Source organism: Protopterus annectens, chromosome 1.part0 (genome assembly GCF_019279795.1).
Source record: "Protopterus annectens isolate FY-2018-M chromosome 1.part0, PAN1.0, whole genome shotgun sequence".
Lineage (NCBI taxonomy): Eukaryota > Metazoa > Chordata > Ceratodontiformes > Protopteridae > Protopterus > Protopterus annectens.
Window position 1 is genome coordinate 904,648,076 of NC_056725.1, and position 14,980 is coordinate 904,663,055.

General features: G+C 38.4%; 1 protein-coding gene across 3 annotated transcripts in view; it reads right to left on the bottom strand.

The window, feature by feature from the left end:
* Positions 1–14,980, bottom strand: part of COL12A1 (collagen type XII alpha 1 chain) — a 589,904-nt gene that overhangs the window by 130,811 nt on the left and 444,113 nt on the right. For all 3 annotated transcript variants that reach the window (XM_044063907.1, XM_044063925.1, XM_044063915.1), the window contains 2 exons: positions 12,987–13,139; positions 10,263–10,337 (listed from right to left, as the gene is read on the bottom strand). In XM_044063907.1, the coding sequence (XP_043919842.1) occupies positions 10,263–10,337; positions 12,987–13,139 (228 nt within the window). The remainder of the gene's footprint in view (positions 1–10,262; positions 10,338–12,986; positions 13,140–14,980) is intronic.

The window sequence follows — 14,980 nt, forward strand, 5'->3', positions numbered from 1 at the left end:
CCCTGGATCCACTGCATGGCATGTATTACATTTCATGCATTTATTTTTTGAGTCAGATCCAAAGGACAGTGGGCATGTTATGCTTTGAGACTCAAAGCGCTCTGAAGATATATCTGAGATTTTTTATTTTTTTTCCTATTGACTGTACTATAGACAGGTGCAGAAAGAGAGATGCCACTGTCCTCACATTGTGCAGGTAATGAACAGCTTAAAATATCTAGAATTATATCGCAAAGAAGAAAAATCCTAACGATTGTTTACTGGTACAGTTATGTTATACACAGAGCAAGAGGTGTGATTTAGTAATTGCCTGACTGATAAAACAATCATTTGTCATTTTTAGGTTCATAGGTTTATAGGTTGGTACTAGGCCATTGGCCCTAGGGGCTATACAAGCCTAGCCATAACAATTCCCTAGCCAATTCTTCCCACACTATTTACTTCCCTGGACCCCTGTCTAGCAGGGTGACTGATGTGATCCCCGGGGTGAATTTCCTTTCTTCCATCCAATCATCAATGTTCCTTTTGAAGAGGGCCAAAGAGACACTCTGCTTGACATGTATGGGCAGTCTATTCCAGAGTCTGGGGAGTCTCTGGGTCAGGAACCTATCCCTCCAGCATGTTTTGTTCAGTGTGATGACAAGGTTTCGATCCCTGGAGAGTGTGGCTCTGAGGGAGTGGGATTTCTTTAAGTGTAGCATGTCCAACAGCTCTGGGTTTGACATGGCCTTGTATGTTAAGCAGAGATCGCCTCGGAGTAGACGATATGCGACAGAGTATAGCTGGAGTTTTTTAAGGCTTTGACTCTTGACAACAAGTGATGGGTTATCTGTGGTAGTGATCACTCCTTGGCTAATACTACAACTGAGGTTGTACATTCCTATGCTACCACAAAGACTGACATGTCCAGTATTGGTTCCCAACAGGGAAGCAATCTCAGTGTTCCACGGTCCAAATGAAGGAACAACGAGAAGATAATAAGGAAGGATTGTTCTTACTGTATACCCGTTGCTTCCTCCACAAACATCGCTGCGTGTAACGATACTAAACAGAAGTCATGTCAGCATGTTTTATATGTCTGTCATTGACACCAACAGTACAGTTACTGGTCCTTCCACTCATTTCCACAGCATTAGAACTCCAAGTGGAGTACTGCAGGCCACCAGCTAATCAGTTGTCACTATTCTGGTTTGGTCTTTGATTCCTAAGCTTCTAATCAAGTGTGGGGCATTGACTTTAAAGTCATGAGTGTGCCTGTGTCCATCTGACTATTTCTGAAGCTATGATTCTATCTGCAAAATAAAATATAAGTGGTTCATATTCACACTTTTCTGTTAGCAGAGCTTAAAGCCCATGCACAAATGGGCTGCTCTACTCCTTGATTAACAAATCCTCAAGGAGTCAACTCAATGGCAATAACTCACCAAATGTAATTGGTCAATCACTGTTTTCTACAGGAAATCACTGCCAGTGCCATTTATAAGAGTGCATTGGCAGTGATTCTTTTCTTTTAGAAGATTTCTCCCTTGTTTAAGTTTGTGCGGCCATGGAGTTTGTATACATAAGTTGGAGGGGGGGTGGGTAAGGGGCTTATCTCCTACATAGGGATAAAGCTGGGCATGCATTCTGGAGGAAAAAACAATTAAAACTAAATGCTTTGTGGGTTGATTTCTCAATAGGTTGTGCTCAGTGAATTGGTTCTTTGGGATTTGTTATCATAAATTCTCCAGAGTACATAAAGATTCTCTAAGAGGGCTTTTTCCAAACCTACAGTTCAAAACCATGGACTAAAGCTGATTTCCAAGAAATCCATAATATCAAGAAGTTGATTGCAAGGTAAGAATTTGAAGTGTTGGGACCCATTGCAGTGAATCCCAAAACACGGAGGCTGAATGGCCAAAAGATCAGACTTACATATGTTAAGTCTGAGACGCCATATCTCACAATATTCCCTTTCCAATGAGGTATGGTGATATTAGATTTGGTACATAAAAGTTTGGTGGTGTGGGATGTACAGGGGGGTCTTGCCCCCCATGCAAAAAGAAGTTTTAGGGAGAGGAGCAATTTTTGAGGTTCGTTCTTCTCTGAGTTTTTGTCTTTTTCTTTGACGGCTTTTCAGCACTCGGCATTAAGACAATTGACAGGTATTTGAGATACTAGAACGTGGATGTTAGCATTGCACTATGCAGCATGGAACACCATTCTCACTGGGGCACTAATCTGAACCCTGCAGGACCGGATGCAATTTAGAAACACAAACTCATTTGTAGTGCATGGTGGTTATACTCTGATATTGCAAAAAAAGACAAACCAGTTAAGCGCTTCTACAGCACAAGACCAGATCTTAACAATTAACAATTATCCCTGCTACAGTTGCTAAGATCAGGTATCATGTTAAACAGTTAAACCTACCAGTACTGGCCATCAAATGATAGTGGCAGAATTAAAAACAGATGTTTTTCTGCCTGCTGTCTGTGCCAGTAATTTGTCCCTGACTCTCCTTAAAATAAGACAACATGCTGCACTACCATTTTGACAGTGTTTGCTTAGTGCTTGACAGCTTTAAAAGCTGACAAAACACTTCGTGCCTTTTTTCTGTATCTAATAGTATATGGAGCAGATAAAGTCTACACAACAGAAAGAATTATGATTTGGTCTCTAATCATAAATCTTTATTTATGTTTTCTTCACTCCTGAGGTGAATTTCTTGGCATCCACGTCTTAAACACATAATAAGCAGGTTATGATTAGAGAAATGATCATATTCCTCTATATGTGATTCATTCATAATTCTTGCATACCAGTCCCATCTGCATGTAATCATTTCATAATACCCCACAAATGACATACGCACTTGGCTATAATTTTAAAGCATGACTACACTTTCAGCATAGAGGGTGGTGGCACAGTGCCAATCCTTCTATGTCACAGCAACATCACTGGTCTTTGCATGACCTTAACAAAACATCACCTTAATTACAGATTCTTTGCATGTTTGTGCGTATTTCAAAGTATGAGTCTGTATATACATATACATCTCTATGTGTAAATGCTGAAATGATGCATTTTGTATTACACCACATATGCTTGCTTTGAGAGCTTTAGTGTGAATATTTGCAGCTACAATTACACTGTGAAAAAGCTAGGCAATACTTAGAGCAGGATAACAACATAAAGACTACCAGATGTGGGATAAATATGGTGGATGACCACAAACTATCTCCAGATGTATGATGACCACTCAAAGTCATTTTTCATTACCTAACACTAACTTGAACCAGTGCCTCCAGAACAATTAGCAAATGTCATTGTCACTGACCCCCAAATTAGGGATTCTCAAGTATCAATTCTCTCACCAAACAGGGTCAAAAAGGTAACGGACCTGATTCAGATATGCCGTACTTCATACCTGATGCTACATAAAACCTGTATGAAGTGCAGAGAAATTGCCTTCGGCAGCTGAACTGCCACTGAGGCAATTCATTTGGTGGAAAGGATTAAGAAATGCTACCATTTTATGTTAACATTTTAAAGTGCTATTAATAATTGTCAAATAAACAATATACATAACTTACTATAATGTTATTACAGTGTGATGCATGATTACCCTGTTCATTCATAGGACCCAATCCCAATTACCAAAACTTTCTCCAGTCTCTTACTCCAGTCTAGTTAGTAACCCTTCCTTCTCTATTTTTAAACAGGCATTAGTTAAATGCCTCCACAAACCTCCACCAAACCTCCAAAATCAAAGCCTTCTTACTGCCTAATACCCCCACTAATAATTCTCTATCTTCTCACAGCCTATGAATATCAGTACCTCCCAGGCTCTCACTACCCCAGATCCAAAACCAGCACTCCTAATCTACCAAATAACTTTAATCAGCTACTACCCCACCTCTCATCTAACTCCTCGAATGCAAAAACTCATCATCCCATTCAAACCACATATATTAATCCCACAACTAAATATTATCAAAAACCCTTACTAAAACTCCAGAGACTCGCAATCAGATTACAATCTAACCTCATAATTGAGGGGGACATTCACCCTAACCCAGGCCCAAGCCCAACTGATGTAACCGGCCCCCACAAATAACACCCCTACTAGCCTGCAAAATCTAACCAAACCCTCCAACTCACTCCTAATCTGCCACCTAAACATTAGAAGTATAAATAATAAAATTCATTACTTGCATGCACTCTTGGATGTACATTCCCTGATGTACTGTGCCTTACCGAAACCTGGCTCAAACCTACCACTACTGATAATTAGGTTATACCTCCAGGTTATAATATATTAAGACTAGATCGCATCTCTAAGAAGGGAGGGGGGGCAGCCGTTTTGTATAAATCCACACTAGATGTAACCAAATCTAGTACTCCACATGCCTCATAAGCTGATAATGCAGAAATACTTACTACTACGTTACAAATCAATAAATACAAATCTATAAACATCGTGTACATCTATATTCCTCCAGGTAACAACACAAATACCCTAGAGGGCATCCTCCAATGGTTGCCCATAAACTGCCCCCAAGAAACCATTGTTTCTCGGGGACTTTAATATTGACTGGAACACCTGTTCCTCAGACTTCCCTACCACCCACATATATTTGCATAGTTTCACCCAGGTCATATTTTCCCCCACTAGAATCAGTAAGCCTAACAACAAAGAAAGTATTCTAGACTGGATTCTAATAAACAACCACCCCCATATGTATACAGCATATGATTTACTTTGCATATGTATAAAGCTGGCACCCAACCTGAGGACATAAGCGATCACTTCCTCACCTATATAGTCAGGCAAAAAAAATGACATCCCTCAACTATCCACCTTCAAAATTATAAGGAGCAATAAGAACTTTAATCAAACAAAATTCTAAGATAAACTTAACTCATGTGACTGGACTGACTTAAAACTGCTTCCACTAGACAAAGCAGTTTTGTACTTTAAGTTTCTTGCTATCCTAGATAACCATGCTCCCAAACATACTATCAGAACCAATAACAAAGTAGCACCGTGGCTGTCAAAAAATACCAGACAAAATATGATATGCAGAAATAAAGCGTGAGCCTCCTGGAGAACCACTAAATCTCCAAAGGACCACCTTATATATAAACAACTAAGGAATGATACAAAGAAGCTTATTATGCTAGACAAAAAAAACATTACTGTCATCTGCAACAGAAACACCAAACTCATCCACAAAAATGTTGGTCTAGCACAAATAAACTTCTCCACCCAGGACAATCGTCTACCCTTACTCCCTTGACTACCCTTCAAAAACCTCTAAAAATTGTTGCTAACACCTTTAACACTTTCTTTACAGGAACCATTCAATCCCTTGCCAACAAACTAGCTCCCAATAGCCCAAGCCCTACTGATCCCACACCCAATAATCATATCCTCTTCAACTTTCAGCCAGTACCAACATAGGTTCATAGGTTGGTACTAGGCTATCAGCCCTAGGGCCTATACAAGCCTATCCATTACAATTCAATGGCTATTTCTTCCCAGAATATTTACTTCCCTGGTCCTCTGTCTAGCAGGGTGACAGACATGATCCCCAGGGTGAATTTCCTATCTGCCATCCAATCATCAAGGTTCCTTTTGAAGACGGCCAAAGAGGCGCTCAGCTTGACATGTATGGGCAGTCTATTCCAGAGTATGGGGAGTCTCTGGGTCAGGAACCTATCCCTCCAGCATGTTTTGTTCATTGTGAAGACCAGATTTAGAACCCTGGAGCATGTAGCTCTGAGGGACTGGGATTTCTTTAAGTGTAGCATGTCCAACAGCACTGGGTTTGACATGGCCTTGTACATTAAGCAGAGATCACCTGTGAGTAGGCAATATGTGACAGATTATAGCTGGAGTGTTTTTAGACAGTCAGCAGAGGGCATCTGCTTTAGGCCTGTGATCCTTTTAGTGGGGTATTTCTATTTATTAGGTCACTAGTCAAGAAATTGAAACCCACCATCCTTTCAGCAGACCTATTACCTGCAGATTATCTCCAAAAAGCCACTGATGAAATAGCATATCTCATTTCAATACTAATCAATAGACCTCTTGTTGAAGCTTATATCCCCTCCATCTGGAAAATCTCCCACATTACTCCACTCCATAAAGGGGGAAATTTCACTGAACTCTCAAATTATAGATCTATAGCCATCCCCTCACCCTTGGCTAAAATTACAGAAAAAGGTATCCATAAAAAACTCCTAGCCAATCTCAATCTGAACAATCTCCTAGCCCCCTCCCTGCACAGATTTAGACCATACCATAATACAACCTCAGCCCTTCTTTCCTTCTCTCACACAATAAATCAAAACTGTAACAACAACAAGCTCTCTTCTGCCCTCTTCCTAGACCTATCCAAGGCATTTTACATGGTAAACCACCAGCTAATCTTAGGGACACTAAAAACACTCTCCATAGATAACCTAGCAATTAGCTGATTTCATTCCTATCTAAGTGGCAGACAACAACCTGTACTATGGAAGGATAACTTATCTTCCCTATTACCAATCATCCTTGGAGTCCTCCAGGGGTCTATATTAGGCCCCCTCCTAGTCTCCATCTTCATTAACGATCTGTATAAAGTCATCCCAATGCAACTTGTATTCAGTATGCAGATGACTTGACCCTAATCTGTGCTGCTACCTCCCCCACAGACTTACACTCTTTCTGCTAAAACATCTTCAACAAAGTAGAAAACTGGCTCACTGGTTGCCGTCTACTACTAAACCGAAATAAAACTAAGCTGTTATTCTTCACCCCCACTCATAAGGTCCTTTTACCATCACTTACCATAAAATCTAACAATGGCACCATAATTTTCCCAGAACCAAGTACTAAACTACTAGGTGTAATATTCAACAATAATCTTGTTTGATGCTCACATCGACAAACAGTTAATAAGAAACTAGGCTCTTTATATAAGATTAAACAATTCCTAACCCCATCAGCTAGGACTGTGATTGCCCGTACACATTTGCTATCAACCCTTCTTTATGCCTCACCTATCTTCACAAACCTAAGCAAATCTGACCTCAATAAACTCAATAGCTGCTACAATAATATTGCCAGATTTGCCACAGGTTCAGCATATAAAACACATCACTGTCTAACTCTTAAATCGCTAGGCTGGCTAGAACTACCCTGCTAACTTCAATATAATCAATTAATAGTTGTTCACAAGGTTCTCTACCAACCAGACAGCAAACCCATACTGAAACATATTATCACCCCTTACAGTAACCTAAAAACACTCTGTTCCTCCAACAGAACGCTAGTACAAACTGTTAAATCCAACAATTCAGCTGGTGAATCACTATTTAGCAACTCTGTTGGAAAAACCTGGAACTTACTTCCTGCGGAGCTCACTACAGTCCCCTCCTTAACTCAATTCAAAATATCTCTTAAAAAAAACACCTAAAAACGCATTGGCTATGTCCCTGTACAAACCCTGACTAATCCCTTCTCAAATACTATCTATAAATGAAAACCTTGCTACATGTAAAAAATTTCATTGTTATTACTCTGGCTCATTAACTGATTTAGAAGATTTATTACATGTCTCTTACCTACTGGAATGTACCACAAAAAGATGATAACTTGCACAGCCATGTACCACTAAAAATGTATGACTTCTCCCTTAAAAGTTAATAATTTCTAAATATTTCCTGTATGTAATCCAGAAAATCTTGAATATGCGTGTATCTATTGTTGAACAAATGTCCATTTTGTAATGTTTCACTGTATGTATCTATGTAAGTATGTCTGGAGCTTTTCTCCCTGTGCCTCCACTGAAAATGGACCTATAGCCAGTCGGACTTTCCAGGTTAACAAATGTAAAATAAATAAATAAAAATAAAAGTTTTATTTATTAACAATAGTATACTTAATGTTTTTATTCTCTCTATGGTGTAAATAGGACTTTACTGTCAAATCTCTACAGCTATTTATATAGACATATGCCTACTCATATATATCCACAATATCTATATCTGTATCAATATGTGTGCTTGTGAAAACTACATATTATATAAAAAAGATTTTGCAAACAGTGTTTCAGCCTGTGTGTGTGAGTAACCATTATTATGGTCACTGTTTCACTATTCTACTCAGGAACGTATTTCTGTGTTGGGTGGGACAGGGTATGTAGGTGCCAGTACAATGCACAGCTGGTATATGTTTATATTCTATTTGCTGGGGCATAACATGCTATATGATTCTAACAAAAGTATGTATGAACGAAACTCCTCTTGTTACCTGGCACGTCTTATTCAATTAAATGTTGCCGAAATACAGCTTGGGTTAGACATAACATTCTTCACTTATGTTCTGGCTCTGGCTCAGACACACATGCACACACACACACACACACACACACACACACACACACACACACATATATACAGATAGTATATGTGTACATATATATATATATATATATATATATATATATAATATATATATATATATATTTTTTTTTTTTTTAAGAGAGAAGCATACATCTTAATAGAAGGCATATATACTTTTTATAATTGCCACGTGAAGACGTGGAGTTAGGATGACATAAAGGAAACAGCTACACCAAGTGTAGGATTTTAGGGAGGCACAATCAGCAGATGCTGATCAGACTGTAGTGCAGTGCTAGCATTAATTTCCATACCAGAATTTCTGAATGATGACATGGAAATGAATTTAAATACTTATTTTGCAGTCATCAGGGTTGAATCGCTTACTTCAGCACTTAGTGTATGGCATAAGTTGTATCAAGTGGGAGATTTGCTGCCATTTTAGAGGTCCTTGTTTTTCACTCCTCAGCTTAGAGTTCAGCAGCATTGGGCACTAGATGAGCCAGGTATGGCTCTGGCCACATTAATTCAAAAAATATCACAGTGATAAAACAGACATAAACCTGCACTTACATGCATTTCTAATCATTATCTCGTGCTGTTTGGGTAGTACTAATTTTCTCAGATGTTATTAATGCAAGTCAAAATATTTGCTGTACATAGCAATGATCACAGCATTGATATTCACATTAGTCTTCCTAACCTGCTGATCTGTCAAGCTACTTCTGGCAGTGGTGGTCCAATGTTGTTGTTTGCTTCATTGTGGAACAGTACCATAGAACTCAGTAATAAAGGTAGTCTAAAGACAGCAGACTGTAGAGTATGCACATCTGGCAGTTCAGCACACTAGAATAAAATCAAGAGCTTGGATTTGGGTATTTCAAATTCTGAATGAAAGCTGTTTTACTCTCAGCAAGTCACTTAACCAGTCTATATTGTTTGAGTTGCCTGAAGAGAAGCACTTGTGCTTAGTGGTCTACCCAGTAAACAATTAAAATAAATAAATAATGAGTTACTGTAAATCATATGCATCCACACAAAGTGTTCTGTATTTGTCATTCTGATTTTTGTTGGTATAAGATCAGTTTTTATTAACAGACTTTTGTTTCTAATTGAAGTAATATTATTTTACACATCAGTACTGTACCTGTTGTACTGTATTACGTTATGTTATATTGTGTTGCATTACTTATGTTATGTTCAGTATTTCACAATATGTCTATAGCTTGAAAAAGGGTACATTGAAATCTTAGTTTGCATTAGACACAATACCACTGCCAACCAGTCTTATATTCCATGCAAACATACATTATTATTTTGTAATAAACTTGATTTTGCTCTCATACTGTCTTTATTAATGTAGCCATTGTTTTAAGCTTATCACATACCACCCTCTACAAATAGGAGCAATAATTAAATAGTTATGGTGCTCAGTCCTGGTCCTTCATACTGACCTCCAGTTTCTGAACTTTAGAAGCGTGCAAGGTTATACAACATTCATTTTAATCTAATAAGCATTGTTTTAGTAATCTGAAAACCTGAATTGTAATAATGCCCAAGAAAGGAATATAAATGCAGTCATATTAAAGGGCAACACTAACTCTGAAACTTTATCTTTCTAGTGTCTATATGTAACATTTTATGTACCTGCACCAGTGAAAATAGTTTTTTCCTTCAAATCTGTTACCATGGGATATTACAGATTTATGTCTATATTATGATTCAGTCTGTAATGTGTATGTGTGTGTGTGTGTGTGTGTGTGTGTGTGTGTGTGTGTGTGTGTGTGTGTGTGTGTGTGTGTGTGTCTGTGTGTGTGTGTATGTGCATGAATGTGTGGGTTGTGTCTATCTTATCCACATAGTACATATAGTCAAAGTCATATGATCCTTACCCTCCATTGCTGCTGGTATTGTGGGAGGTGGTGGAGGTGGAGGAGGTTCTGTTGGAGCTGCTGTAGGTCGAAGACCTAAATGAAGATAGCAACAAAGAAACAATGCATTACAACTCCTAGCCAAATACATTGTAAGTGCCTAATAATAACTCACAAATTATATGAAAGAATGCATGCATGTTTTTTTTAGTACACGTCAATTCATCCATTCATCCATCCAGCCATACACATCCCCTTTTTCTAATTTTTGCACATGGTATCAGGGTGTATGTGAGGTATTGCCAGCTATTCTAAGAGACGTAGGGCAGTGGATGTCTAACATATGCCAGCACAGGTAGCTGGGAATTTTGTAAAAAAGTATATGTCATTTGCATGTCAAACTGATTTGTACATATGCTTGTGTTGAAAAATGTATTTGTAAAGCTATTTGTGTTAAAAATGTACCAACAGTGTGCCCTGCTGGACAGCAAAAGAAATATACACGCATTATTGCAACTATTTAAATGTATATGTTTTAATAGAGGATACTGGATGAGAAGAGGTTAATATCAAACTTTGAAAATAGTTTGAAATTAAATTACCTGGCTTAGGTCATAAAGATTGTATCTTACAGTTCTCAATGAAGCCAGATACAAAAAGTCTGTACTAGGAAGCTTCCTGCATTGTCATTGGAGTGAACTAATTGCTACTCTGGAAGGGTGCAGGTTTGAAATTGTTTTAGGATTTCCAGGAGCTGCAGTAGATCTTAGCAATGTTCTATGTTTGTGTATTATTGACACATATGTGCTAAATCCTAACTGCTTCTAGACAAGGGGGAAAGCATGGGAACCAGAAGTCAGATGACCAGAAATTATGTGATGTCATTCTGTAATCCATCACTAAAAATAATGCTTGATACTAGGCGAGACTGAAGTCTCATGACACTCTGTTTTTGTAACCTGACAATAAAGGATCTCTCACCTACTTCATCTTGCCTTGCTCTAGTAAGTAACCAGGGAATAATAATTCTTTATACTAGTCAGGAAAATATAGTGAGATTAGTTAAGTATTGTTTTTTTCTGTAACTGTGTGAACCTGTCCATCTGTGTTATTTTTTAATATTTCCTGTGATTCAATATCTGGTGCTTATTATAAATAGGTATTTAGTATCTTCATGTTATTTTATTATTTATTATTAAATATATTTAACCTTTTCATTATGGCTGGTCCTTTAGGGAATGTTTTAAACTTTGAGAGGACGTATATCTATTTGGCGACACTGTGGCCACTTCTGGAAGTGTTACTGCATTGGCCAAACGCTATCATTTGTATTAATATTAATTTCACTCAGTATAACTGGGTACCCTTGTAAGAGCCTTAGAGTAGCTGACCTTGGTATACCCATTGGCAGTGTAACTACCTTATAGTTTGGGCAGAAGGGGCACAGCTAGTAAATCTGTGCCAGCCTTTCCCATGTGTGTGTGTGTGTGTGTGTGTGTGTGTGTGTGTGTGTGTGTGTGTGTGTGTGTGTGTGTGTGTGTGTGTGTGTGTGTGTAAAAATCAAATCTCAGTGTGTGTGTGCATGTGTGTGCATGTGTGTGTGTGTGTGTGTGTGTGTGTGTGTGTGTGTGTGTGTGTGTGTGTGTGTGTGTGTGTCAGCTACTTCTAGCAGGGACAGGATGCACTAGTTTCACAGAGAGGGTGCTGGAGGACTTGGCTTGGAGACCCAGCTGAGGAGTCAACCCTACAGCTCTGCCAGTGGGGAGTTTTAATGGGGAGTGAGACAGATAGAGAAACCCAGACCGTGGACTGAATGTGTTTCCTATGTACTCTTAAGGGAAATTGAGCTTGATGCACAGAGCTGCATCTGGAAATACTGGGTGTATCCATTTTTGTTCCAAGTGAACGTCTGTCTCCAGTGTCAGTGATGAGGATTCAGGCTCCTTTATTACTGGCCCATAGTGGGGATGTCCCACACATAAAAAGTTTAAATTAGTAATTATGAGCGAACAAAACTTGTCTTCACTGTTGTGTGTTTGTGCCTTTCACTATATGATGACATTTTGTAATAAAGAGTTATTGTTGAGTGAAAAGGCTTTTGTGTTTAGAAGCCACCTTAAGGTAAGAGAAATGGAAGGCTTCTGACTGATACTTTCCATACCTCACTCCAGCAGGCACACTTTACAAGGACAACATAATATTTGACCACCACAGAAAACATAAATGTGGTACAACCAAACCAGTGCCAAGATTGCTGAATCTGGTTTTTATGTCACTGTTACACATAAACTTACTCTTGGTAAATCTAGTACAGCCAACTGTTCATAAAAATTCAAAAATTCAAAAAACTGGAATAATAATGTGTGTGGTAAGAGTCTTCAATACAGTTGTTCAAATTTTTATTTCAACAGCTTCTGGTTTATGCTTCTTTATGTCAGTTCAAATTCTGCCTAGTTATAAGCATGATGGATTTGAGGGTTATTTTATAAGCCTGATCAGTAAATTCTAAAATGGTGCAAACACTGCTTATCTTGTTTTATCTTATTCCTAAGGTTATAGAAAGGTGAAGGAAGCCCTCCCCCCACTGTCTCCTAATAAGACTACAATACAAAGAACAAACAGTAGTAAGCTTTATATGAACATAATTCAAATAAGCCTGGACATTCTGATTTTTGAACCTGCATATGCATGTGTCAAATGTGCTTATTTACAGTAAATTATAAAAATGTTTCAGTCTTTACTTACTTGTACGTTCACGCACTGTAACTCCCGGGCCCTCAAGATTGGGTGTTTGAGTAAATACTGTAGCATCATACTCAGAATCAGGTGACAGGTCACGGAAGCAGTAAGTAGATTCTGCACCGCTTACTGTAACTTCTTGTCGTCCCAACTTAGTAGCTGCAATGAGGACAAAAATAACAAATTAGCTTAAATGCATTTGGACATAGCTTTAACAGAAAATGATGGTTTACTTTCACTGCATATATGTACAGCTGCTTATTAACCAAACTCTCTGCCAAGGACTGCAAGGAACTAAACCCACATGCACAGAGTTAGTGAGAACAGACCTTTCTTTAGTTATAGATTATTTTGCTACTACACTTCTTTCATGCAATGTATATTAAAAGAGGAAAGTTAGAGAGCAACTGCTTTAAATCATGTAATACAATGTAGAGAAGTGCAGATCTTTGTGGATTGGAATTGTATTCTGCAACGCTACCTGCCTTCTCAGCTAATATTCAAGTAACATGATTCTTGTACCTTAATTATCAGCAGATGGTGAGATCACGTCGCAAACACAGTTGTTTTATCACATCGCCATCTTACCGTGTAATATGTAAAGGGAGTGCCCAACTAAATGTAGGCAAAGAATAAGGATACCTCCCTACATTAAAAGATAGGCCAGAGTGTCACCAGGTGGTACATTTGATTGTCGACCTGCATACTCTTATCATGACACTGAAGTAAGGTTTTTTCCATCCTATCACAGACAAGCAACCAATGTAAAGTGTTGCAGACAGGTAACTGCACTACATCTTACTTCTTAACAGGTAAAGACAATTATGCCCTGAAGAAGCAACTCACATCTTTTATTCCTTTAATAAATACTTTGGACATTAGGCAATGTGTTTCCTCAGCTTGCAATGTAGCTTTGAACAGAAACACTCAGCATATTAGTGGAATTAATTTCAGTAAATAATGCACAATGTTTTCAAGCAAAGCGTGACATTAAGATGCAATGTTAAAGTTCTGTAACATATTTTTTAAAGGATCTGCAGAGTTCAAAGTGTGGTGGTTCCTGCTTTCACATTATTAAAAGTATTCATCTATCTTAAGATTTAGTTCCAGGCATCTCAATTAGTTCCAAAACATATCTCAGTCATTTATAAAAGGGGACAGCAAGAAAACCAAGCAATTATATTAAAACTGACAACTGCATTCAGGTTTTGAGCATCTTTGCTATAAGTTGCATTTGATATTTGAGCAAAAAATATGTGAGAATCTCTGTCAAGCAATTGTAAAGATAATGTCAAATTAGTCTTCTTGTGAGTGTGTGTGTGTGTGTGTGTGTGTGTGTGTGTGTGTGTGTGTGTGTGTGTGTGTGTGTGTGTGTGTGTGTGTGTGAATGCATGCATGTGTGTGTGTGTGTGTGTGTGTGTGTGTGTGTGTGTGTGTGTGTGTGTGTGTGTGTGTGTATGTGAATGCATGCGTGTGTGTGTGTGTGTGTGTGTGTGTGTGTGTGTGTGTATGCATGTGTGTGTGCGTGTGTGCGTGTGTGTGTGTGTGTGTGTGTGTATGTGTGTGTGTGTGTGTGTTTTCTTTAACACGAGTACACAGAAAACTAGGTATCAGAGACAGACAGGTGAAAAGGGAATATGCAAGGGTTTTTGATTCTTGTAAAGGATTTTCAGTCTTTCTTATGTTAGCAGTAGGGTCTGGGGAGCTAACAAGTATGCTACAACAGTTAAAATAATGTTTTGTGTTTGAGCAACATTACAGTTATACATTCTTGTCTACGCAGTCAGATATACAGCTTATCTCCCTTCAAGACACCAGCATAGTAATGCTGAGTGGGTTTGCTCTCTGTGCTGATGGTAAACCACTGTCAATGTTTTATTTCTTTCCAACTACCTGAGATATGTGGAATGACATCCTGCAGAGTTCTTGAACTATATGAATTTCAGCAACCCAATTCTCATCCCAAGAATACAATAACCTATTAGTAGAAATATGTAGTG